Source organism: Ceratotherium simum, chromosome 36 (assembly GCF_057802395.1).
Source record: "Ceratotherium simum simum isolate JZ-2026a chromosome 36, ASM5780239v1, whole genome shotgun sequence".
NCBI lineage: Eukaryota > Metazoa > Chordata > Mammalia > Perissodactyla > Rhinocerotidae > Ceratotherium > Ceratotherium simum.
The window spans coordinates 2,234,866-2,261,120 of record NC_141935.1 but is presented as its reverse complement, the minus strand read 5'-3'; the positions used below and the strand labels follow the sequence as shown (position 1 = coordinate 2,261,120).

At 57.1% G+C, this 26,255-nt stretch overlaps 2 protein-coding genes across 5 annotated transcripts in view; one reads left to right on the top strand and one right to left on the bottom strand.

The window, feature by feature from the left end:
• Positions 1–9,861, top strand: part of LOC147912331 (maestro heat-like repeat-containing protein family member 7) — a 32,620-nt gene extending 22,759 nt beyond the window's left edge. The window contains exons 16-22 of the mRNA XM_087424239.1: positions 2,350–2,490; positions 3,049–3,225; positions 3,574–3,732; positions 4,453–4,554; positions 8,013–8,115; positions 8,652–8,711; positions 9,442–9,861. Coding sequence (XP_087280365.1) covers positions 2,350–2,490; positions 3,049–3,225; positions 3,574–3,732; positions 4,453–4,554; positions 8,013–8,115; positions 8,652–8,711; positions 9,442–9,590 — 891 coding nt within the window. The 3' untranslated portion in view covers positions 9,591–9,861. The remainder of the gene's footprint in view (positions 1–2,349; positions 2,491–3,048; positions 3,226–3,573; positions 3,733–4,452; positions 4,555–8,012; positions 8,116–8,651; positions 8,712–9,441) is intronic.
• A 3,549-nt stretch (positions 9,862–13,410) lies between these two features.
• The window catches only part of KIF21B (kinesin family member 21B), a 47,711-nt gene continuing 34,866 nt past the window's right edge, over positions 13,411–26,255 (bottom strand). For 2 of the 4 annotated variants that reach the window (XM_087424311.1, XM_087424313.1), the window contains 8 exons: positions 25,708–25,746; positions 23,644–23,780; positions 22,561–22,741; positions 20,656–20,820; positions 20,273–20,390; positions 19,179–19,349; positions 18,458–18,657; positions 13,411–17,450 (listed from right to left, as the gene is read on the bottom strand). In XM_087424311.1, coding sequence (XP_087280437.1) covers positions 17,396–17,450; positions 18,458–18,657; positions 19,179–19,349; positions 20,273–20,390; positions 20,656–20,820; positions 22,561–22,741; positions 23,644–23,780; positions 25,708–25,746 — 1,066 coding nt within the window. In that variant the 3' untranslated portion in view covers positions 13,411–17,395. The remainder of the gene's footprint in view (positions 17,451–18,457; positions 18,658–19,178; positions 19,350–20,272; positions 20,391–20,655; positions 20,821–22,560; positions 22,742–23,643; positions 23,781–25,707; positions 25,747–26,255) is intronic. The other 2 variants (XM_087424312.1, XM_087424314.1) reach the window with 1 other exon arrangement.

The following is a 26,255-nucleotide window of genomic DNA, read 5'->3' as shown; positions in this document are numbered from 1 at the left end:
TTCTTATGTCATTACATGTTTTTTTGTAAACTTAAATTTTAATGGCAATGTAATATTTCATTGCAAAGATGTTCTATCATTTATTGGACATTTTGTTTCTAATTTTACACTATGATAAATAACACGGTAATGAACATCTCTGTGCAGAAGACTTTGCCCATATTCCAGATTATTTTCTTAAATATTGAATATACGTGGAAGTATTGGTTCAAAAAATATGAATGTCTTCTATGACTTTTGATCCTAATGTCAAATTGCTTTCCAGTAAAGTTGTGCCAATTTGTACGTCTACCCACCGTGTGTGGGAGAGTTTGGGGGTTTTGGGCTCACCACAGCTTTAAATAGGCTCCTTTCAAAATTCAAGCCACCTGATTTTTTTTTTTTTACCAAAGCTGGATTACTTTTGAACATAGAGATAGGAGTTAATATGGTGCTAGCACTAGACTATAAACAGATGTTATCCTAGCATGTCACAGTGTGCCCTTATGTAGGTGACAGGACATTGGTGTCTGGGTGGAAGGGGCCCACTGCCATGAGCTGATATGTGCATGTTGGCATGTGGGTGCTGGCACATGCATTCAAGGATGTGTGTCGTGTCGGCAGAACCCCTGCTAAGGATGTGGGAACGTGGACACGTAGAATGCAGAGCCCTGAATGGAGGGGATGCCCTGGCTCAGTGGGTGTCCAGGCATTAGTGTACCTTGTATCACTGGGGAAGTGGCTTCAATGCAGATTCCTGGGCCCTGAATCCAGAGACTTGGATTCAGTGACTCTGGGGTCAGGCCCAAAAGTCTTCATTTTCTATAAATACTCCTGTGGTGGTTGTAGTAAGGGTAGTCCCTGGACCCAGCTTTGAGAAACAGTACAGGTACAAGCCTGGGTGGGCAAGGACACTGTGAGGTGGATGTCGCTCTCCTTAGAGCAGTAGTTCTGGACTCTGGCTGCATGTTAGGATCCTCTGGGGAGCTTTCACAAATGCTAATGCCAACCCACCGCCTCACTCCCTCTCCCCTCTCCCTGCCTAGATAGTCTGTTGAGTTGGTCTCAGATGGAGTCCAGGCATTGGTTTGTTTTAGAAGTTCCCATGTTTAGAGCAGTAGTATTCTAGAAATACTGAGAATATTGGGAACCACTCTAGAGGTCCCTCCAAATACATAATACCCAATGGAGACATGTGGACATGTGCATGGATGTTCATTCACCTGCCACCCTGATTGGATTTTCGGGCAAAGGGAGAGGTGAGCGTGCTTGGAGAAGGCTGGGACCCCCAGCGCGTAGGGAGATAGGCGAACCTCACCCTCAGCAACTAAAAGGAGACCCAGTCAGTTATAAAGTGGAAAACCAATGGGGCTTTAGGTGCCAGCTGAGAAAGTGGATCAAGATCTGTGAACAAGAAACCGCGACCGGGAAAGCTCTCGGGTATCTCCCAGCCCAGTGCAGCATCTCTGTGTGTTGTTGTGCTGTCCTCATCCATTTCCCGATCACAAGTAGAAACAAATATTTAAAACAGACAGGGCTGTGTGCTTTTCTTTAGGGTCCTCAAGGAACAGGGGAGCTCAGTTATTTTAATTCTCACTGTAACTCGAGAAAAAGGTGGTGTTACCTCTGTTTTGTAGAGGAGGAAATTGAAGCTCAGAAAATTTAAGAAACTTGCTCAGCTAGTCAGTAAATTAGGTGGGTCTGCCTGGCTGTCAATCAAAGGCAGGCGGAATGTGCTGGACAGTCCGTGAAGACTTCCTTGCCATTAGGGCCTCACAAATAAACGCAGATACACATCCATGGTGCGTGCATGCATGCATACACACAAAACCAAGTTCCTCTAGTTTAAATGTGTCTGATTAGCTTTTGTCTTTTTACATGACATATATATACATAATTTTACATAAATATACAAATGAAGTTATGCATGCTATTTTTTTCTATTATAGCCTTTTTTTTCCTTTCCCATTTTGCCTTCTCCCTCCTATTAAATCAGGCTTACACCCTAACTCTTCATCTCCCAGGTATCATAAGCAAGCAGCCAAATGTGTGCACTTCCATTTTTCTCCATGCTCAAATAATCATACACAGGTCTATCTCTGTATCTGTATATCTGGGTGCATTTCTTACTTTTATCCCCCACGACCCCCCATATCAAAGATGCCTGAGGAAGACTTGCAGAGTGAATGAATGACTTCTGGAATGACAGGGGGTGAAGTTACACTTCAACTAAGCTTTGGCTCCTTGGCCGGTTCTTCCAAATCTTTAAGAACATTTCTTTACTCATGAGTAGGAACCTAGATTCGAAGTCATTGAGGATGTTTTTCTCCTTGCTCATCGTTTCAGTCTTTCTTGGTCTCCTTTCACCAGCTGCTCCGGTGCCCCGATGTGGCAGCCACAGTGGATGAAGTCACTGTCCACGTCCTGGCAAACTGGTTCCAGTTTGAGGAGCCGGCCACGGTGAAGCTGTTGCTGCGTGTGGTGGAGATCTTCGCAAAGCATGGGAACATGGTGAAATGGGGCAGGGGCCGAGGGCGTGCTCTCAAGAGATGTCGTCACTCCGGGAAGGAATAGCGAGATCTGGATGCCCGTGTGTCCAGTTAAAGACAGGGTGGGACTCTCTCAGGGTTAGACAGCACATCCTCGTGAAGCCAGGGATGAGGGGCTGGAGCCATTAGTGCTTTTTCCCTCCCAGGGAAGGAAAGAGGAGGGCCATTTCAGAGAACAGGCCAAGCCAATGCCAGGATCCCAGACCAGCCCGGTCTCCTGGAGATTGGGATCATCACCAGGGATGATGAAGGCCATGGAGACGGGTTTTATGGGGGCAGTGGAAGGAGGAGTCTCCTCTGTCTTCTCCCCTTTTCCCACGAGGACAGAAGGCACCTGCCTCAACGCCCTCTTGGGCAGCTCACTCTGCCTGCCACCCGTTTCGTGGCCCAGTCCCAGTTCTGGGATGCGGACGCGGGAGAGTGTGTGACCACCGCTCTCATCCGTGGGATCAGATTGAGGTGAAAGGAGAGTCGCTGACGAGCAGGAGTCCTCCTGTCCTGAGCAGCTCTGGCTCCGCAGGTGCAACAGCTCCGCATCCTCGAGCCCTACGTGCTGAACTGCTGCTACTCCTCGGACGCCGACGTCGTGATGGAGACCTTCCTGGTGCTGAGGTGTCTCGTCGAGCACCTTGCCTGGAAGAGCTCCTCCTCGTTCCTGGTGCAGCTCGCGTTCACGCTGGCACCCTTCTTTGAGGAGGTGAGGGCCTCTGAGGGGCATTTTCCTTCTCTAGACGTCTGTACAAGAAGGGAGCTGGACAGAGCTATCTCGAAAGGCCCCTCCAGCTTGACCGTGACACCGTTCTGCGGGAGCTGGTTGCTCCTGGCCTCTTGCCTACGGGATGTGGCAGGGGTGAAATGGAGCGGGAGCAGCCACGGCAGGAGGAATGGAGACGCCGTGGACTCCCAGCGGGTCACGTGGCAGGAGGGAGTGTGCACTGGGGAGCATGCGGGGGGTGGGGTGGAGCTCGGGGCCACCTGTCCTGGGGGACTGAGTGGACAGAGGTAGAAGTGTCTTCCCCACGTGTGTGTGTGTCTTCTCACCCAGGAGTCAGAGCATCTACGCTTGGCAGCCTTCGAGATCTATGGGGCCCTCTTGACCAAGGTCAGGAGGAGAGTTCTCGTCTTTTCCTTGAAGCACCAGGTCCTCAACTTGCTCGTGCTCCTTGTGCTCCACCTGGAGGATGTGAACGTCAGTGTGGCTCAGGTGAGGGGCTCCCACTGGAGGCAGCGTGGTGGGCAGAGCAGAGAGGACCTGGAGCTGGCCTGTGTTCTGGGATGGGTGGGCCAGCTCGGAGCCCAGGAGCCCAGGGCCGTGAGCTGTGGCTGAGGAAAGTTGCACTTGAAAAGGGGGCTGACTCGGTTTGTAACAGGGCGCCGGGAACCCACAGATCAGGTCCTTTGCCCTGATGAGGCCTTGGGGAGGCACATGTGAAGATGCTGCTGCACAGCGGGTTGAATGGAGTATTATCTTTGTGGGGGGCGTCCTTCCCAGGAACTCAGTGTTGATATTCCTGGAGAACCAACCCTGACTTAGAGGAGTGACCATCCCAGTTGGAGGATCAAGACTTTAGGGAAATCTGTTTTCAGAGACTGTTTTGGGGGTGGGAAGCCATGGGGGTGGGTGGATGAGGCTAGGAGATGGGCAATTTCAGTGCTCTGGGTCTCGGGCAGTACCATACCCACTGGGAAAGTCATTACAACCAGAGTTTTAAGCTCGTTAGTGGAGAAAGGGGGCATAGGTACAGCCACACTGCTTAGGACAGCCCTGCCCGGCTCCTAACCCTGGGTCCCTCTAGGTTCACTGGAGTCTTCCATCCCGCCGGGCTGGGCTGGCTGCCATCTGTTTCCCTGCTTTGTGCCCCTTCGTGTCCCTTCCCTACTCTGCTCCCATACCTCCTCATGCCGAGCCTTCCTGTCTCTCCAGATTTGCCGGCCCACCCTCTGCCGCACAGCCACCATCCTCGGCTGGTCAAAGCTCAAAGCCATATTTGCCGAGAAGGATGTATGGACCATCCTCAGAGCCCTGGTAAGCCAGCAGCCTACTCACTGCTCTGCTCTGCGCAGGGAGGGCTGCGTACCCAGTGGTCTGGGTCACTTTCCTGCGGCCTCTGGGGTTTGCAGCAGCAGCAGCAGTTCAATAATGAGATGCTCACTAAGTGTCTACTTGTGTCCAGCTCCCAGACATGGTTCCTGCCCTCCCACTGCTTCCTGTCTAGGGTGGGAGCCAGGCACACAAGTATTTAATTTCGGAATACTTCGGTAAGGGCTAAAAGAGAGGAACGTACTTTGTAGTACAAAGGACGGCGCTCAGCCCAGTCTGGAAGTTGAAGAAAGGCTTCCTGGAGGAGGTGTCATCTGGGGGGAGGGGGGAATGGAAGGCAGGCTAACGCTTAGGCAAAGAGAAGGGATCGGGATTGCAGCTGAGGTGCCGCCATACCCAGGGCTGTGGAGCAAAGCCCTCTCCATTCCAGGAACTTCGCACTCATCATCTCGTATAATTTGATCCTGAGAAGTAAGGGCGGAAGACCCTGGTGTGTGGGAGCTCCGGGTGGCTTGGAATCATCAGGGCAGGGGCAGAAAAGTCAGTGCCTACAAGGCCACGCAGGGGACATTCACCAGAGGAGCAGACTGCACAGCCCGGGGAGAACTGCAGACCCCATGGGCTGGTCAAGGCCGTGCTTCTCAGCGCCGCTGGACGCAGTGCACCCTTGTTAGAGCTTGTATTTATGAACACCCCTCTCTATCCTCAAATGAAATGCGTGGACAATATTGTCTACCCATATAGACTTCCAAAATAAATATAACACCCTAACCCCGAAGGAGGAATAAGTAATTTTTAATAATATGTATAGGGCCGGCCCCGTGGCTTGGTGGTTAAGTGAGCGCGCTCCACTGCTGGCGACCCGGGTTCGGATCCCGGGTGCGCACCGACGCGCTGCTTCTCCGGCCATGCTGAGGCCGCGTCCCACATACAGCAACTAGAAGGATGTGCAACTATGACATACAACTATCTACTGGGGCTTTGGGGGGAAAAAATAAATAAATAAAATCTTAAAAAAAAAAAAAAATAATAATAATATGTATAAATATGTGTGTAACATGTTATATCATGACGTGACAACATGACATACGTAACATAACATAACACAACATAAATAAAGGTGTCAGTGCCTGGGCCCAGCCCCGCTGGAGAACGTGATAAAGGGCCCCTCTACGTGGACTGTCTGTGAATGGACCTGCGACAAGTGCAGAACAGCACAGGACTGTCGTGCTGGGCACTCAAAGACCAGGAAGTGTTACCATTGGTGATGTGACTGCAGGAGTGATGGACAACTTTTGGTGAAGTTCTAAACAAAATAAAGTACAGTGTTTCTTTGATTTATGTTGCAGATGCCTCCTTAGGGAACCCAGTATGTATCCGAACTGTGGAAGCACTCTGTGTTTATGTAAAGCACAGGGTCAAGTTCTGGGCACAGAGGATGAGGAGTGGGTTTTTGATTGACACAGTATGCGATGGGGCGTTAGAAATTGGTGTACCCCCTCTCATCATTTTGACAACCAAGAACACCCTGTAGTTCCATCATTCCCCCTGGGGACAGTATAGTCCCCAGTGGAGAAGGTCGAGAACCAACCCATTGATTCTGTGAGAGAAATTGGGCTCAGTGTTGCTAGATCTTTCACTTTGTTAAGAGAAGCAGGAAATCCTGATTTTAGGTGAAATTTCCCACATGGATATGGGCAAATAATTTACAATGTTTAAAACATCACGTGGAGCAAACAAAACATCTGCAGGCTGGTATTGGCTCATGGACTGCTAGTGTTGGCACAGGAGCACAAAGCAGGAAGCAGGAGGCTGGAGTCGCACTGTGTGGTGGAGGTTTGGGCCCAGTAAGAAGCAGGACGTATGCTGTAGGCCATGGGGAGCCATTGAAGAGTTCTACGCAGGGGGTTACAAGGTTAGATAGCTGTGCGTTTTAGACAGGTCACCTGGCCGCAGATCGGAGGACAAGTTGAAAGGGTTAGGACTGGGGCCTCTGCTTGAGAGGGGCCAGGGAGAGATGATGAGGTCACGAAGACGAAGACATGGGATTAGCCAGACTTGGAGATTGATTTGGAGTGTGAAGTTAAGGTCGACTCGCACATATCTGACGTGGGTGAACACTGGCGTCACGGCGTGGACTGAGGTCGGGAGTGGAGAGGGAGCAGCAGGTGTGGAGGCGAGACAGGGGCGCGATGCGGTCCAGGTCGGGTCTGTACAGTTTGTGGGCTCTATCCCACTGGATGCTGGGGGACATCACTGAAGCTGGAGAACAGGGCTGTGCTGGAGATTCGGATTTGGGAACGCCAGGCACACAGCTGAGTGGTGGCTGGAAGTTGCCGCCGTGAGCCGGGGTGAGCTCCCTGAGGCAGCCGCGTGGAGGCAGATGCACGTGAGTCCACACTGGGATCCCAGGAAACACCAGTTCCCACGGAGGAGACTTGGCAAGAAAGTTGGGCCGAGACGTAGAAGAGGAACAAGAAGAGAGGTGGCTTGTGGTCACCCCGGGAGTGGCCCACAGCGTACAGTGACCGTAGCCTAGTCGAGGACGATCAAGACAGGACATGCCTGTGGGGTTTGGACCGTGGGAGACACTGGACCTTCGCCAGATCAGGGTCAGTGGGCTGGCGGAAAGAGGAGACCTGGGCGCGAGAACCAGGGCTTCACAGGGTAACTTCAAAAGATGGGGAGACGAGCAGGGGGCTGGGCTCGGCCTCACCACCACCATCAACCAGAGCAGTCCCACAGCTGTTCATTGGGGATATTGGGTTTCCAGTTAGGATTTTTATTTGAAGAAAAGATTCTGCTGCCAACAAGTTTGAAAAAACAAACCAAGGATGTAGCCTCTTGGTTTAAGAACTTAGATCCAGAGTGAGAAAGGAGAGTGGGAGATTAGCTAGGAGGAGAGGCAGGAGACGGGGGAGGGTGGTGCTCTCTGCAGAAGGCATTACCCTCTGAAGCTTCAAGCAGGGAGGTCTGCAGGGACGCAGGAGTGGATCACTCCTGGGTAACACGACTTACACGTGGCACTCACCGTGAGGCTCTGTTTAAACAGAATGGTGTAGATGTGATTGGTTCTCTTGCAGCCTAAAGTGGATGACCATGAGATTGGAGACTTTAAGCCAAGATGTAAACAAACAATATTTAAACAATGGGATTCACTCCTCTGCTGTGGGAAGTAGGGGGAAATTATGTGAGCCAAAGACTGGGGTGACTCTATCCAGTTCCATGCCTCCCACAGGGAAAGTGATCCCTATGGCTTGGACAATCCAGGAAGGCTTCATGGAGGAAACAGGACTCCAGGAGCCGGGGGGAGGGGATGGAGATGTAGGGTGTTTGGATAGCTTTCTGCACTGAGCGGATGCCTCCAGTTTAGTCTGCAGACTGTCTGTGGGCAGAAGAACGGGCAGTGGGCGCCCTACCTGATCCGGCTTCTCCTCTTACAGCTGAAGCAGGAGGCAGACAAGGCCCTCTGGTTCCTGAAGCAGTGCGAGACCCTCTTCAAGAGCCCACAGGTCCCCATCCGCCAGGCAGCAGTGTGGTTTGCAGGTATGGCTTTCCCTCTTGTCAGAGCCACTGTGTCACTGTCCTAGGGTCCTTCAAGCAGCCTGAGGACCTGGGACATGAGGGCACACAGGGCCCGTGGTGATCACGTTGGAGGGTGGGAGGAAGACTCTTTCCACCTGCCCCCCTCCCCTGCAGGAAGCTCCTGGTTGGGTTGGGTGGCCTTCCTAGAGCAGAATGGGCTGGATCCAGGGATGCCAGCCAGCAAAGCTCCCGGAGGGCGGGAAGCTCAAAGACTGGTGGGGACTGCCTCGTGTCACCCCAGAGAAAGCAGCTTTGGACCAGAGGGGTACCCGTCCCCTCCCTCAGCCCAAATTTGCTCATGACCCTTCAGAGGAGCAGGGGCAGTGTATCAACTTCATGGGAAAGGTCGAGCCCAGAGGCTGGTGGCCAAGGCCACGTGTGGGAGGAATGACAGGCAGACAAAAGGAGGGAAAGGCGGGCGTTTTGGGAAGAGGCACAAGAGCAAGTGCAGCCGGGGTCCCACGTGGTGCCACCGAGGTGCTCTGTGTGCCCCGTAGGCCAGATCATGCAGACCCTAGGCGTGGAAGAGGCCGATGAACTTGAGGAGGCATGTTCAGGTGAGTGGCAACCTGGCCGCCCACTCCCTGCATCTTTTAGAGGTACTGGTGTTGGTGGGGAGGCTCAGAAATGAGAAATGGGCAGAGGGGCTCACAAAAATCATCATCCGGAGGAGGGGAGAGGTTTACTCATCTCCAAGGCATTCAGGTTTGGGGTGTTGGTCGGAGCCCTCCTGCCCCTTATGTTCACTCACTCCCGGGGAGCTCCAGTCCGGTCATCAGCCAGGACAGTTCCTTGAACTCTTTCGAGGAGGGACATCCAATGTTTTCTCACTTGAGGGGGCACGGGGCTTCCCAGCCCTCCCTGCTGGAGCCCCGGGATCTGCTGGTATTGTAGGCCTTGCATTCTCCACCCGCCCCCGGGACTCGGCCCCCACGCTCCTTCTTCGTCCTCTGTCCTGCCCTCTCCAGCTCCACGTCCCTGCCCTGCTGAGTCCCCACGGGCTGGCTGGGAGCTCTCTGAGTCAGAGGACCTCACTCATAGCTGTTCTCTGGGAAAGGAGGGCAGAGCAGGGAGGCGAAAGAGGAGATAGGCTTTCCCTGAGCCCGTGGCAGGTACAGCATCTTGCTTGTGACCGAGCAGTGTGGACTCCCAGGAGGAATTCTTGCTCATATTTTCAAAGCTGCCAGTCCCCCTCCCATGGCTGTGTCCCCTCCTGGCAGGGCCCAGGCCCTCCTGCCCAGCCCAGCAGCGTTACTCTGTTCAAAGCCACCCGTTTCTGTGTCACAGCCCTAAAGCACATGCAGGAAGACCCTGACCCCACGGTCAGCTGCCTCACCACGCAGACCTTCTACATCCTGGAAGCCAAGGAGAAGCGGCTGGTGAACACCCCCACCTCCTGCTTCTGCATCAGGAGGCCGCGAAAGAGCTGGTTCTGAGTCTGCATCCTTGGGTCCCAGCCAGGGCAAACGAGACTGTGACAACTGTGACAGCGGGCCCAGGCTCCTGGGCCCCCGCTGGAAGCGGAATGTGTCCCTGCAAAACCTTTCTAATAAAAGGAAAAAGCACGGACTTGTGGAGTGGGTGTTTCCTCGTCTTTCCAGAGTCAATTCTTGGCCATCTGGGGTAGAGCCATCCATGGGGAGCTGCCTTCTCTGCAGAGAACATCTGGTTCCTGGCCGGCCCCTCCCAGCTCTGCCCCTTGTCTTTCTCCCACTCTGCCAAGTGCTCTGAGGCCAGGGCGTGGAGGTTCTTTTGAACATCGACTTGAACTACAACTGGGAGGAATGTGCTGTTGGGACCCACGAGGTGTTCAGCAGTCCATTTGTACTGGGAGGGATCCTGGTGGAGGGCACAAAGTCCACTCTGGCTAGTCTAAGCAGGAAAGTATTTACTAAAGGGCATTAGTGACTCAGAACATCCCAGGAGATCACAGAGTTGGGATACACCAGCTGGGAATGGGCTGCTCTATGAAAACACCGCTGTGGCCAGCACTTGGCACAGCCCAAACCACAGCCCAAGTGACAACACTCGGGTCTGGAAACCAGAAGCTTGGCTGCTGTTCCTCTGAAGAGCCAGAATTTTCCTCCGCATGCTGAGGGGAGAGCTGGGCGAGCACCTACGATCTCCGTGCCCTCTGCTGGAATCAGTCTTACCCAGGTCTGTCTGACAGTCCCTGGAGGACTCTCAGGGTCTATGCAGGGTCATTTGCTGTTTCCACTGCCACCAACCCCCCACCTCTGAGCCAGGGTGTCACCTGTGACCTCTGACCTTCAGTCAGCTGGGCCCTTGGCAAAACCTGGGCCTGGGGACAATAACCCGAGGTCCTAAAAGTACACTCTCCCTGGCCAAACCTGCTCTCACTCAGCTGGAGCTCTGGCTACTGCAGGCTGACGCCCCGGCTTGCTCCAGCTCTCGCCCTGCAGCGCCCGGCCTCTGTCACTGCACCCAAGCCCCCGGGAACATGCGGAGCCCCTGTACTCGCCCTCTCCACCCACTCATCCCTCTCAGCGGTGGCCACACCGCTCGCAGCATTCTCTCGGCCTGGGCGCAGAGCTGGAGTCACTTGGTGGTGCTTGTGAACAAACCCTAGAGCCAGCGTTAAAGCCACACTGATATCTGCACTGGCCAGAAGCCCCTTCTCACCGCCCCCCCACCTTGGCCTGGCCCCTGGGTCCCACATCAGCGGCCCCAGCTGTCACCAGGGGCCTTTTCAGTGGCCCCTGTTGTAGATGGAGGTGAAGGGGATGTCACAGGACTCGGCTGTACACACACATGCCCTTCCTTGTCCTCCAAAATGCAATATGGCTGTGCTACAGGCAATGACAGAAGATAGATCTTATCAAAAAGCTATCAGCAGGTCAAGTGCACTGGCATGGGACCCACTTCAGAGTCACTTTGGTCAAGCCAGGGTAACGGGCACAACGGGAAGAGACCAGACGGGGAGGTCACGGATTCTAGGGCCATCTCTGTCACCTGTAATCTTGGCCAACTCTGAGCCTCAGTTCTCATCTGTGAATTGGGAGGATTGGAAAAAACTATCATCTTTTAAGATGGCACCCGGCCCTGACAACAAATGGTGCCTATCAAATTTGAGACTCCATTTCCTCCATCTGGGAAGCTACCTCATAACTCATGTCCTGAACAGATTTATTGTTGTCACACTCTTTTGTCTTCCAAATTTTCTATAATAAGCATATATTACCCTTATAATCTGGGGAAAAAACCCCAACATGCCACGTTTAAAGAGTAAAAACCAATGTTCCTTGACCCCGTGTTTCTGCCTCCCACCCCTCAGTGCCTGGGCATCTGCAAGATACAGGGTGATGAGTCTGGAAAATCCACCTTTTGTGGCAAACCCTCTGGGGGGGAGGGGAGAGGCACAGTGGCAGGAGGAACCAGGTGGCTGGAGGAGCTCCAGGGCCCCCTCCTGACACATGCGGCAGCTCCCGGGCTCTGTCTTCCAGTCTCACCCCCACACTCCACCTGGCCTGCAGCCGACCACGCCCAGCTCTCACCTCCCGCAGCCAACAGTGAGCTCTGTCCTGCAGGGCAGGACCCTGTATAAGGTGGGCCTGTGGGGAGCATGGGTGAGGCGGGAGAGTGACACGGGTGGGGCTTGTCAGCCAGCCAACGACAACCGTTCTCAGAAGCCAGCCCTGCTTCCCAGGGCAGGGAGGCTCCTGTGCCCGCCTGAGGGCTGCGTCTCCCTCGGTGGCTCAGGGTTCCCTCGCACTTGCTAAGGCCCTTGTTTGAGGACCAGCAGCCTCTTGGGAGGAACCGCCCTCAGGAAGCCTGCCCCTCCAACCACAGACTCAGGGAGCCCGCTGGCTGGGCCGGCTGTCAACAGCCGCAGGTCTAGACAAGCAGCAGGGACTGTGGGGGTGGACAAGGCAATTGGTTTCACATTTGGAAAACAAAGCAAAGGGAGAAGCTCTTGTTTTCATGACACAGAAATCAGAAAGTAGTTTTCACGATGGTCTTGGCTGCTGACGACGATGCAGATTGCCGCTCCCCCGGAGCCGAGGCCTCTACGCCCAGGGGTGGGCCGGAATCTCCGGGGTTGGGGGACTGGTTTGTGGTTATCAAAGGGGTCTAGGGCTGATGCAGAAGGAAAAGCCAGGTATAGGTATTTAGTGACACTTCATAACCCAAGCCTCCCAATGGCCTGTTCTCCCTTCCCTTCACCTGCTCACGCAGGCACCATCCAACATTCGCTCGGCATCTAATGCCACAAGGCATGACAGGGGATACAGAAATAAACAAAATAAAATCATTAGCCTAAAAAAAAGAGGGTGAATTTCATGGTATGGGAATTAATTATATCTCAATAAAACTGTTATGAAAAACGTGTTCTTGAGAGCTAAACCCACAAACGGGGCAGCTGCACACAGGGCGCTGTAGGGCCCTGGCACCCTGCGCACTTCAGGAACACAGGGAAGTCTGAAGCGCGATTGACAACAAGAGGGTCGTCAATTCCGAAAAATGGTGGCAACAAAATCTACCGAGTGACAAGCATGAGGGTAGCTCGGTGTTCGAGTGCCGATCCTGTCTTCCTGGTGAAGAGCACGTTGTAGGTCTGTTTGGCATCTCATAGACTTAGAGATGTCAACTGTTTACGTTGACGACAATGGGATGGATAGGCCGAGCGCAGAGGAGTTTTAGGGCAGTGGATCTAGAAACCAAGATCAACACATTGTGGAGCTGTGTTCTCCTGCGAACGTTTTGTATCTGTCTTCTCTTCATAAGGGGCCAGAGAAGGAAGCAGGCCTGGTCTGCACCACGCCCGGTGTCTTCCAGGCCCCGAGGAAGGCGCTCATATGTTAGTGGGAGGAGATGGTGCTGGGCGCGGGCAGGTCTGGGTCAGTCCTGGCTCTGTCCATCCTTACCAGCTGTGGTCCTGGACAAGGCGCTTCCTCTCGGAGATGTTTCTCATTTCAGAAGATGAGAACACCACCCCTCACACATGGCAGTGAAGATCCAGCAAAGGGTGCCTTACCCGGCCTCGATTAAGTAGAATAAGTAGGTACCCAACAGATGCTGGGGCCCTGCCCTGCAGCTAGCGTGCCTGTCCCAGGAGCAGCGTATGGAGTCTGGAGAGGAGGAACACTCTCAACACTGCTTCCTAATTGAACGAGCCCCAGACTCTCAGCCCAGGAAACTCTCATCAGCTCTGGAGGCCACCCCACCCACCCACCTCCCGCCCCAAGAAGGGCCACTAGCCACAAGTCAGCTGCCTGCAGGGGCCACACCACCAGAGACAATGGTCATTTGCGTTTTATTTATGACAATTTCTTAGAACACACACACACATCCAGTCTAGGAACAGAAATCTACAGCATGAGGCTTAAATAACTTTCATACACTATGTACAGTCATCCACAGAGGTACAAAACATATATACACCTTGTGCTAGCCACACAGCAGAGGGTACGGGCCAGATGAACCCTGCAGCCTGGGCAGGAGGTGATCACTAGAAAAGAGCTGGTGGGCAGGGCAGGGCCCTGATTCACTTCAGGGGTCTTCTCTGACCCTTGGCTCTTCATGAGCAGTTCTCGCTTCCCTGCAAGGCCCTCGGGACATGGGTTCAAAGGACTGGGCTGGGGTGTGGTGGGGGGTTGGGGGCTCATCTGAGTGCTGGGGATGGCAGGAGGGATAGAACAAAGATGACATAGAAGAAACAGAACTTTCCCTGTAGAGTCTGTCCTTGCACATAAGAGGGCAGTGAAGGATCTGGGAGCCAGGAGAGGAGGGCCAGGCCCAGGAAGGCCTGTGGGGGGCACTGGCCAAGCCCTCGCTCCTGAGCCTGGACCAGGAGGCTGTGCCAAGCTAAGGGAGCGGCGAGCAGTCTCCTGTTGGGGATGGCAAAGGGACAGACGCCACTGGTGTGGGAGGTAACCCTCGGCTCTCACAAACACGACGGTGAACATGGCGGGCACAGGCAGGGCAGACAAGCCAGGGGGAGTGCCTGCACCCAGCCCAGGCTGTCAGAGGATGCCCGAGAGTCGGGACGGTCTCCGTGATGCAGGAGCGGAGCGTCTTGGACTTCACAGCGGCCCCGCCTGCCTGTGTCTCCACCACGCTGGGTGGCGTGAGAAAGTCCCAGCAACACAGTCTCCTTGCAGTGGTTTTGTGCTTTAAACTGCCCTCTGCCCAAGCCACACCGCCCCAGGCGGGCAGCAGGGCCACATAAGCGAGGGTGGAAGGTTCTAGGTTGAGGCTGCGGCGAGGGTGGGTGGGCAGGGAGACCACTCCCAGATCCACAGATGTTCCTTCCCGAGGGGCTGACGGTGGCACTTAACCACCTCAAAGGCATAGGTGTGCCAGCCTCTGCCTCGTCGCCTTTCCTTCCATCTTGGCAGCCTCCAAAGACAACTCCAGCTGCTGCCTTGGGGAATTTGGGCTGCCGTGGAGGAGTCAGTCACTCAGATGAAAGCAAACACTGCCCTGGTTAATACTGGGGACAGAGCCTGGCACAGGACTGCACTGAGGAGGCCCACGGGCAGTGGGGATGGAAGAACCCTCCATCTAGGGAGCTCGCCAGACAGCTTCCAAAGCATCCACGGGGCTCAGCCGAGGAGACAGGGAACGTGGGTCCCTGCTCGTCAGGCTCAGTAGGGCTGGGACCCAGCCTGGGCTCAGGCATCCAAAGATCTGGGGTATGGGGTCGAGAGAGGGCACTACTCCTGGGCCCACGGCATTCCAACGTGGCCTGGCCTGCAGTGGCTTAGCCCCACATCTTCAGAGGGGCAGAGAAAAATAAATAGCATGACAAGTCCCAGAATTGGGCCAAGCCCTGGTCTGAGTGAGGGCAAGCCCCCCAGACGTGGGCATCCTCGTCTAACCATGGACAGAGCTGACCTGGGAGGAGACTTCTGGGCCCGGGTTTGCCCAGGGTGCCTGCCATGAGCCCTGCCCCTGTGCTCAAATCACAACCATTTTGTGCTTGCAACACTTATGACGCTTGTGCAACAAGTGGACTGGGGGCCTGCCCCCTATGTGCCTGGGACACCCCTGAAGGAGCGGGCAGACTCCGAAGATCCCGGAGCACAGCTCGGGACGGCTCAGGGCTCCCGAGGGGCTTCAAGTTTAGAGCCAACGACACTCGCCAGGACAGCAGGGCCAGCCCGCCGTGAGGTAGCTGACCCACCGGGAACAGCAGGAGACGGGCGCTGACACACTGAGCACCTCTCGCAGGCCGTAGGTCACAGTTCGGGCGGGGACAGGCCTGGCAGCACGAGACAGTCAGCCAGGGCTGGGGCGCCCCTGGCCCTGGGGGAGCGCAGTCTGTGTGTTTCTACACTTGTAAACAGTCATGCAGACGGAGTCTTTCTTACAGGTTGCAAGGTCGAAACTTTCTGTTGGGTGGGGAGAGGGTCGGGGAGGGGACAGACCTGTGCTCGCTTCTCAGTGGTGAAAGGAGCGGCCCGGCACCCTGGATGGTCGGAGGAGGGGGGACTTCCAGACTGGACAGACTGTCCAGGCCCCAGGAGACCAGCCTACAAGGGTGTGCCCTTCCTGTTCGTCAGCTCGGCCAGTCCTCACAGCCACGTCCAGTAGGGGCCCCCCACAGCAGGACTTAGCCTCGGGGGCAGCTCCGGGCAGGGGGGAGAGCCACACCCGGGCCCCAGCGGGGGTCTTCCCTTTCACAGCTAAGACGGCTCCTCTGCCCCGTGTGCCGTGTGCCGCGCAGGCCCACACCACGGCCACCTGGAGCAGGCTCCAACCCGGGCCACAGGGTGAGGTGTCCAGGGCAGACACAGAGCTGCCTCTGGAAGGTCCAGAGGTCACCGCATCTTCTGAACGGAGCTGGGGTCCTGGCCCCCAGACTGAGGCCAGGAAGCACAAGACTAGTTCAGCAACTGAAAACCAGTGTGGACAGGTGGGATTGGGCAGAGGGAGGGGCACAACCACCCGCAAGGCCCTGGCCTGTAAATTGAGGGGGCGCTGGGACAAGGATTCCACAACACCCCTGCAATTGAGTCCACAGCCCCTCGAAAAGACACACTCAGTGAGCTCCCTCCTCACCGCTGACCTCCTAAGAGGGAGCGCCTGGGGCCCGTGCCACTTTTAAGGCTTAAAATCGTGTCTCCTGAATAGCCAGAGAGAGAGAAGTTGGAGGGACGCCCTGCCCACTCAGGGTGAAAATCCAGCGGGCTGGGGAGGGGACCAGCTGTCCTCACCGTCCAGCTGAGGCCTCGTGGACACAGGCCTCCGAGCTGCTTCCTACGCGGCCCGCCAGGACCGTGGGAATGGGGCCCCTGGGCTAGGCCATGGGGTGGAGCTCCCCCGCCTTCCGGGGGCAGCGGGCACAAGACCCTATGAGTGAAGACACGTGTGGCGCCACGGCCATGGCTGGTGTAAGGCTGCCCGGCACGGGCACCAGGCCCTGGGGAGGAAGGCACTGAGCATCACAGCCTGGAGTCAGGGGTGCGCTAGAATGGTACCCGGGGTGACAACGGGCAGGCCGAGCTGCAGAGGGAAGGGGCGCTTCCCTCCCCTGCAGAGCAGGCGAGGAGCGGCCCTGGATGGCCGGCAGAGCGGGTCCCCTTTGGGGTTCCCCTCCCCCCAAGAGCTGAGGGAAAGAACACATGGGAAGAAACTTCAAGTCAGTTTCCAGGAGGCAACAGCAAAAAATAAAAATAAAAAATAAAATAAATAACTGAAGGATTTCTGACCACCTCCCCGAGGGAATCTTTCCAGCAGCTCTGCCGTGGGCTCCATAGGAAAGGGACCCCGAGGGATTGCCAGGGTCACCTGGGAATGGCTGTTGGTGGCCACAGGGCTGAGGGTCACTGCAGGGCCCAGCTGCCTCCACCTGGTCTCCATGGTTACCTGAGGACTATCTGGGCTCAGAGGCAGGTCTGGGGCTGCTTCACCGCCCCCACAGGGCCCCTACCCTGAGGCCAAAGGCTCAAGGAAGGGCATGGCCAACTCAGCAGGAGAAAGGTGGCCATCGTGGGGAGGCCAAGGGGCCGCAGGGAGAGAAATGAGGGGGAAATGCCCTTTGGCTTCACAGCTTAATTTCCTCCCCAAGCTCGCTCTCTCCCCACGAGGCAGGGGAGGGACTGGGGACAGTACCCTGTGGGAAGGTCAAGGGGGAGGAAGGAGAGCAGGAGGGGCCACACCCATTGCCCACACCCTCTGTCCCCAGGGCAGCTGGCCCCATCGGCCACGGCTTCCCTTCCGTGCTGTCCAGGCTGCCAGGGGCCGAGGGTCCAGGGGCCATCCTCTGACCTCACGCTCAGGGTGGGCCACTGGGTAACCGCCGTACACTCCAGAACTTCACTGTCAGGTCGCTGGGGTGGAGGACAGAGAGGGGCTGGTCAGCTCCTGAAGCAGGCCCAGCTGGCCACCCCCCGAGAGTAAGGGATGGGCCAGATTCCCCAACCGCCCAAAAGCAGCGGGGGCCCAGGGGCAGGCCTTGCTCAGGACCAGGGTGGAGCGCAGGGGCAGGCATCCCGGGCAGAGGGAGAGGCCCGCGTCTCAAAGGCCCAAAGGATTCTTGTTGTGGGTTTTCTTGGTTGTTGATGTTTTGTTTCGTCCCCTCTGCTTTCTGCTACCTGGCACCCCTCTCCTGGGGGCCTGTCCCACTGCGCATGCTTGGAAGGGGAGGGTGAGGCGGGCAGGGCAGTCTCTCTGGGCCAGGCGGACAGGAAGGGAGAGCAGGGAGGAGTAAAATCGTCTCCTACCGTCGAGAAGCAGCTCAGACCGAAGTGGAGAAAGAGGGAGAAGAGAGAGGAGAGTGAGGGGCGGGGGGAGGGTCAGGGCAGGGTGGTGGCGCGGCCCTTTATGGCCAGGACCCGGCGAGGAAGGCAGGGGGTGAGTCCAGGGACGTAATTCCACAACTTTACCCGGCAGTCACTGTGCGGGAGAGAGGGACAGGCAGAGAGGAGAGGCAGGAGGAGACGGGGAGGGGAGAGAAGGGAGACGGTCGGAACAGGAAGGAAAAAGAAGACAGCCCTCTGAGTAGCTCCCGGGGGACAGAGGGCCTGTGCAGCCCCTGGACAGGGCCAGGGCTGGGGCTGGAGGGAGGGGTCCAGGGGCGGCAGGGCTGCTCTGCGGTCTGAGACACCTGGACAGGGGACTGCTGTATGGGGGGCAGGAGAGGCTTGGAGACAAGGGGGTGAGTCCCGGCCTGGGGCCCAGCACCTTCCTGCTCCCCTGCCCCTGGCGGGCACTCCATGAAGGCTGCACGGGCTGGCGGGCACCATGGGGACAGTGGCAGGGGCCTGGAGGCTCCCCGGCCTGCCCCGCCCATGCCGGGGGAGGGTGGGGAACATGAGCAGACTGCCGCGGCACCCACCTGGAGGCAGTGAAGATGTGCTTGGCATTGGTGCAGATGGCGTTGATGGGGCTGTCGTGGCCCTTGATCTCCCCGATGGGCGTGAAGTTGTCCACGTTCCAGACCTTGATGACGCCCGCCCGGCAGGCGCTCAGCAGCATGGGGCGGCCCGGGACGAAGGCCAGGGCGCACACCCAGTCCTTGTGTGCATTGGGGATTTGCTGCGGGAGGAGCGGGGCTGGTGAGGGCTGGGGGAGGTGCTGAGGAGGGAGAAGCTGGGAGGGGACCCTGCACGCACACACGGAGGACTGTGACCAGGCTCCCCTCTGCCTCTAGAGTCCGTGGGCAGGCAGCCATCACAGGTCCCAGGAGCCAGGCCTGTGCTGGGGACGGCAGGGACTCAGAGACAGGTTCTTTGGCCCCCTCCCAGGCTCAAACCTAAGATACTGCACTGGTGGGGAACTCTGCAGCCTTCTGAGGGGTCAGAGGGACACGCAAGTGCTCTGGGAAAGGGAACACAGTGACAGCTTCACACCAAACCCAGGGGCTGAGAGCAGGTGCATTAGAGAGGGAGGTGGAATCAGGAGAGGCTGCAGGCAAGGGTGGGTAGACACAGAGGAGATATGGGGTGCAGAACAGGCGGGCTGGGGAGCTCTGACCCGAGACCCAGGGTCCCCACGGCCCCGCCTGGGCTGGGGGAGCCATGTCGCCCCGGCCCACCCTCCCCCTCTTGCCACCACACCTGGATGAGCTCCTGCTGCTCCAGGTCCCACTTCTTGATGCCGTTATCCCGGGAGCCACTGAACAGGATGTCTCCTTGGATGGCAAGACACTCGATGCCATCGTAGTGGGGGGGCTCGAAGTTGTGGGTGGGGCCGATGGTGCCCGTCACGCACTCCCCCAGCTCGAACATCTGCGGGTGGAAGGGCTGGAGGGAGCATGGAGAGGCCAGGGCCAGCCACCCGCCCTGGACACAGCACCGCCTGGAGGGGTGCGCTTCTCCGGAGGACTGAAGACGCTGAAAGCTCATGTCTCTACCTTCCCATGGGGACAGGGAGACCGCCTTCAGTTAACACAGGGGGACCCCACAGCTCAGCATGTGGCTGCTTAGAGAAAGGTGGGTGTGGGGTGTGACCCTCCCTTTAAAATTCTTTCTTTCTTTTTTTTTTGGTGAGGAAGATTCGTGCTGAGCTAACATCTGTGCCCATCTTCCTCTACTTTGTATGTGGGATGCTTCCGCAGTGTGGCTGGCGAGTGGAGGGGGTCTGCGCCTGGGATTTGAGCCCACAGACTCAGGCCACCAAAGCGGAGGGTGCAGAACTTTAACCACTCGGCCACGGGGCTGGCCCAAAATTCTTTTATTTCTTAATAAATAAATATAACATCACTTGTACTTTAAAGAAAAACATTCATCATGACCCATTGCCCTCTCTGCCCCTTTTATACCCTGCGTTTCCAGTTGTGAAGTAGGGTTTTCAGTGATGTAATCAGGAGCAAACAAGATCAGTGCTGTTTGTACCTTCATGTTTTGTTTTCTTATTCAGCCTGTTAACAGTCACACTGCGTCCCGTTCAGTGGTTTTTCCCTCATTTACAGACCGTTATTCTACCCAAGACATTCAGGTTCTTTCTAATTTTCACCATTTACAAGATAACTCTGCAATCCTACAGTCTGCACACACATTCTCGCTCTGTGGAGGGATTTCTTCAGTACAAATGCCCAGAAGTCTCATTATTTCCATGAGTGCCCCCAAGGCCACAGAGCAGGGAGGTGGGGGAGTGGGGGACACCCTGGGAACGGTCCCCTGAGGCTTCGGGGCTGCGGCTTCCCTGGTACCTTAACGTAGTGGTCCTTCGAGCCGGTCACCACCAAGTCGTGCTGGCTGGCGGTCTGGGTGACTGTCAGGCACATCACAGGGCCGATGTGGCCGGTCAGCTTGCCAACAGGCTGGAACCTGCGGAGGGAGAGGCGCAGCTGGGGCAGGTGGGTCAGAGGGGAGCCTGGTTGGGGTGGGGTCTGCCCTGGAATAAATATGTCCGGTGGGGTCCTTCCTCCCCTGGAGCAAGAGCGAGAACCTAGACATAAGCTGCGCATCCCAGGGGTCTTGGGCAGAGGAGCAGCAGAGGTCCCGCAGCGCTGGGGAGGTTGCCCCAAGCTGAGACCCGCGTGCGCGCCCTCAGCCATGCCAACCCCCTGCCCCTGCCCAGGCACCCCCTGACCTGCTGAGCTCCCAGATGCGGACGGCGTTGCCTGAGGCTGCGTACAGCATGGTGCCCGAAGGGCTGAGGGCGATCTGGTTGATCTGGTGCTCTCCCTGAGCACTGGTGATGGCGCGGGTGGATGTGGCGGCACAGGCGTCACCTGAGGTCACCTGGCCTGAGGACCTGCCCACGAGGAGAAGACGCAAGGTCAGAGATCAAAGTGGTCCATCTGCACAGGCCAGGAAACCAGTCAAATCGCACTCAGGCCAGGCCAGTAACCCACTTCTTCCAGGAAGCCTTCCCTGACTGCTGGACAGGAGCAACTGCCTCTCCTGGAAGTTTCCGGTCTGACAAGGGCGGGAATGAGGGGCGAGCTCCACTCCACCCCCCAGCAGAAGACGGGTCCCTGTGCCTGCCCTGCGGCCCGCCTGAGCAGGGGCTGGGACAGACCGGAAGACTCAGTCATGAGACTGAGTTTGAGCCTGGGTCTTGTGGAAATTGTTTAACCTTTCTGAGTCTCCGTTTCCTCCTCTGTACATAGAGGTGATAATACCCATTCTGTTTACTCTCTATTTTTTTTTTTTTTTTTGTGAGGGAGATCAGCCCTGAGCTAACATCCATGCTAATCCTCCTCTTTTTGCTGAGGAAGACCGGCTCTGAGCTAACATCTATTGCCAATCCTCCTCCTTTTTTTTCTTCCCCAAAGCCCCAGTAGACAGTTGTATGTCATAGTTGCACATCCTTCTAGTTGCTGTGTGTGGGACGCGTCCTCAGCATGGCCGGAGAAGCGGTGCGTCGGTGCGCGCCCGGGATCCGAACCCGGGCCGCCAGTAGCGGAGCGCGCGCACTTAACCGCTAAGCCACCGGGCCGGCCCTCTATTTTGTTTTTTTAAAGACAATTTTTTTAGGGCCGTTTTAGGTTCACGGCAAAATTGAGGGGAAGGCACAGAGTTCCCACACACGGTCATGCACTGCATCAGACGCTTGACACATCAACGACAGACCACACGTATGACGGTGGTCCCAGAGGACAGGTACCGGGGGCCCGGGTGTGCGGTAGGCTATACCGTCTAGGTGTGTGTCAGCACACCCTGTGACGTTCGCACAACAATGAGATTGCCTAACAATGCGTTTCTCAGAATGTGTCCCTGTCGTTAAGTGACATGTGACTATACCTCCCGTCCCCCCAGCCTCCCCCACCATACGCTTCCCCCCCGATGGTACACTGGTTACAACTGATGAAGCTTACTGACACGTCCTGACCACCCAGACACCACAGCTGACACTGGGGCTTCCTCTTGGGGTTGTGCGTTCTATGGGTTTGGACAAACGTATAACGAGGTTGGTGTCGTACAGAATTATTAGTTTCACTGCCCTAGAAATCCTCTGCTTACTGTTTTTTAAGGATCAAATTAACTAGCAGATTGTAGCTGACAATGTAAACATAAGGAAGAAGCAATACTTCTGCTCAGAAACAGTTTCTCTCTGCAGGAGCCCTCGGCTGGGCTGTCTCCTGTGTCTGTCTGTCTGAGACTCTCAGGGTCAGGGCTCAGACCACACTGGGGGCTCACTTCTGCAGGCACATGGCCAGCACGGCGCTGGAGGCTGTGGCCGCCTGCCGGTCTCACCCTGTCTGCCCAGCTCCTCTGTCAGACTCACAGGGCGATGCCTGCACACCTCAGGGGCAGGGCCGGGGGACGGGGATGAAGGCAGGGGCAGGCAGGCCGAGGCTCAACCACGCTGCTACCATGGACACTGTGCCCCAACCCAGGGATCCCACCTGGTCCCTCCGAGTCAGGCCAAATCCACAGGCCTGTAAGGGCCTCTGTGCCCACATGGCCGGGCTGGGCTCTACTTAGTGGCCCACCTGGGCTGGGCACTGGCACCCAACCCACCACTGTGAGCCAACACCAGAGTACTCACGTGAGCGTCCGGATGCACTTGGCCGAGTCCCGGATGTCCCACACCTTGATGTAGGAGGTGGACACAGAGAACACCAGTCCCGAGTGGCTGCAGTACTTGATGGAGACCACGTTGTTGGGGTGGCCCTTGAGGGCTGCGATTTCTTGCCCCGTAACCAAGTTCCACATCTTACAGCTGCGGTCTGGGAGGGACGGGGAGAGCCGTGGAGAGGGGGAGAGGTCAGTCACCAGGGGCCAGGAAATGCACGCTCCCTATACAGGGGCTGCCAAGGTTGGGGGACGTGGTCCAGAGACGTCTAGAGGAAGGAGCTCAGGTCTGACGGAGAGAAAGGCGTGCTCATGTGGCGTGCATGTGCACGTGAAAACTCAGGAGAGAGGCTGGTCCGCACTTTAGACCAGAGTTTCTCCAGCAAACTCCCCATAAACACCAGAGTTCTGTGAGCACTGCCAAGGGGTCCTGCGCCAAAATAAAATTCTTAAGCCTCTGGTGCCTGTTCCTACAACTGCTAATAGCTGACAAAATTGATGAACAGAAGGCGAGCAAATCTTATGGGGAAAACTTGGAATCAATCAACCACACTCAGATTGACAACCAACCCCTTCCCCCCGGGCAGGTGCATGTATACATTCTCTTTCTTCTATTAGCATGTCTACTGCAGAGCTGTTCTCTCTGCCTGTGGAGTTTCTGTGACTTGGTTGTTGTGACTAAATAATTGTGACTTGGTGGGGTCCTGCTGCTGAGAAGCAAGTGCTGGGGTGGATGTCGGGGGTGGCTTTGGGGGTCTGGGAGGAGCAGACAAGGTGGGGCCCCTCAGAAGCTTCCTGGAGTTTCTGCGGGAGGTTTGGAAGGAAGTGCCTGGAGCCACCAGATAAGGCACGAGGGAAGGCTTGGTCAGCCGGGGTGCCTGGGATGGGGAGCCTCGAGCCAAGGAGAGAGACACAAGACAAGGTCGTGAGCAAGCCGACCCCACATCCTCAACTCCTGCGCCGTTGTGTTCACATCTCCTTCATAGCCCACTCTGCAAAGGAAGCCAGGACGGGTGGGAGACCCTAACCCTACCTGGCCGTTCTGGGTTCCACCCACCTTTGGATCCTGTGAAGAGCAGCTCGTCCGTGGCATCCAGGCAGAGGATGGGCTTGGTGTGGCCCTCGGCCATGGAGACGCACTGCAGCGGAGCTGTCCGTGCACCCTTGGCTCCTCCAACGGGGGTGATGATGCCCCTTCCCGGGAGAGAGGGAGAGAGGGCGTGCCCGTCAGCCAGGGAGACCCGGCCAGGCTGAACGAGGCGCACGGTGAGAGGGGGACAGGGTGGAGAGGGGACCAGGGCCTGATGAAGGAGACTCCAGTCAAACGCCACCAAGGTCTGAGAGCCGGGAACAGGCTGGGCGGGCGGGGAGGGTCTATCTGTCAGCAGCCTGTCAGCCGCCATCCTGCACACATTCAGGGGAGCACGCCCGTGCTAGGCACAGCTGGAAGGAGCAGGGAACACGGGCTCTGCCCATGGGGAGTCCCATCTGATGCCTGCTTGACCAGATCCTGAGACACACGAGCACCCAGGCCCCAGCTGGGCAGGGCAGAGGCCCCAGGGCTGGAACGGCTCCCGCAGCAACCACGACTCCTCCATGCTGCTTCGGTTAGCCCAGGGTGAGGCAGGGGTGCAGAGAGGGAGGACGCTCAGGCTGTCACTCCCCAGGCACCCCGGTCCCACTATATCCATCTGCCAGTGGCTGCCTCTTGCGGCTGGCACCTCCCCAGCAGAGAGACTCCTACATGCACGTGTGCACATGCGCACGCCCCTACCCACGGGCCCTCGGACCAGCGTGGTCACTTCCAAAGGGCTACATCACTTCCGGGCCCCAGCTCAGCTCTGGGTAGAGATGTCTGGGCCCCTCTGGGGATGAGGCTGCATGGCCCTGGAGGAATGCCTCCTGCTCCAAGTAAACACTCTGGGAGAGGGAAGGAGGCTTATCCAGAGCGAGCAGAGTGAGGATTCTGCCACACCAGCCTCCTGGAGGCCTGAGGATGAAGATCTTTTGCTCAGTGAGGGTCTTTTGGAACAAGGTCCTGGCCAAGTTACTTGCAGGGCTGAAAATACGTCCTAGCTCTTTTCCAAAGAGAATGCTGCTCCTGACAGCAACACCGTAGCTGAGAGAGAGCCGAAATGACCAACGCCCCCCCGCCCCCTGCAGTGCATCTCATAGCCCCACGGACTCAGCCAGGCCCCCCTCGAGGATGGCCATCAGACAGGTGCAACTGCCAGCCAGGTGTGGCACACACATGAACAGTCCCCCGCCCCGCTGCCCCAGCTCCCCGCTCTGACACTAATTTGGGCCCTGCTGTGTAGCCGGAGGAGAAGCCCAAGACTGCTGTGGGAAGAACATCAGAAAGATAACCCTCCTCTTGAAAGAGACTGTGGGCTGGCAGCATCTTGTGGAGGCAAAGCTTTGCCACCTGCGGGAGGGGTCACAGAACCGTCAACACCCAGGGCGAGAGCTGTCGGGGGCTCAGCCCCACCAAACCCTAGGATGTGTTCCTTGCTGAGGGGTGCTGGGCTGGGCTGGCTGGGGGGGCTGGCCTCTGGTCATATCTGGGGGGAGGGGAGGTCTCCTGGCGCTCCTGGTCCATGTGCCAGGAGATGTGGGCAGGGGGCACTTCCCCTCTTGGAGCCAAGGTCTGAAGCATACACCCACTGGCACGAGCTGAGCAAGTCACCAGGACCCTGAGCATAGCCACCGACACCCTCCAAGGAGCAGCTGCCCAGCTGGTCCCTGCAGCTCCCAGGCCTTTCACAGGTTCTCCATCCCCCTCGGTAGACCTCAGCCCCAGCCGACCCCAGGCTCCCATGCTCCGCACTCCCGCCCAGGTGACCAGGAGAAGAGAACAGGGCCTGCCACCAGCAACCGCGCACCCCTCCCCAAGCCCCCAGCTCCAGCCGGCCCGGAGCGGTCAGAGGCCACGCAGCCGTCCTGAGAGGAGGAACCACGGGGCAGGAGGGGGTCTCAGGAGAGCCATGGGGGAGGAGGGGCAGGCGAGGGGAGGGGGTCGCATGCGGAGGACAGGGGTGTGCAGGCGGGACGGGCTGTGCAGCGGAGGCGGAGGAGAGAGGAGAGAGTGAGAGCTGGGAAGCAAACACGAGACCTTGTGTACCTCAGGACCTCCGACAAAGAGGAGTCGCTGTCATCAGACCTGGGAGGGCAGAAAATTAGCTGGATTAGGGGAAGAGAGGAAAACACACAGGGATGCAGAGGCGGCAGCAGCGGGAGGTCAGAGGGCGGGTTATTCTCTTCAAGGGAGCGGAGCGAGGCAGAGCAATGAGGGCGCTAGTGGACAGAAGGAGAGGAGGGGGATAGGCTGGCCTGGGAGCTGCGGACGCCCACAGGAGCAGGCCACCGGGGTCCCTCAGCTAACACGGTAGGAGCGAGGAGGGGGCCGGGGGAGGCGTGGGAGGGCCAGCCCACACTCTGGGGGACAGTTCGTGGGCCGTTTGCAGGTTCCAAGCTCTCCAGCTGCCCCATCGCAGAAGCTGGGGGCACCTGCCTACCCCAGCAATGCTCGTACCTGCCTGCAGCCAGAGGACGCCAGGCCACTCCTGCCCCTCCCTGGGAGCTGGCTTCTTCCGGCAATTCCTCAGGGACTGACATTTACAAAGCCCACTGTCCCCAGGGAGCCCACTGGGACCGTGCCTAGGAGCTGGC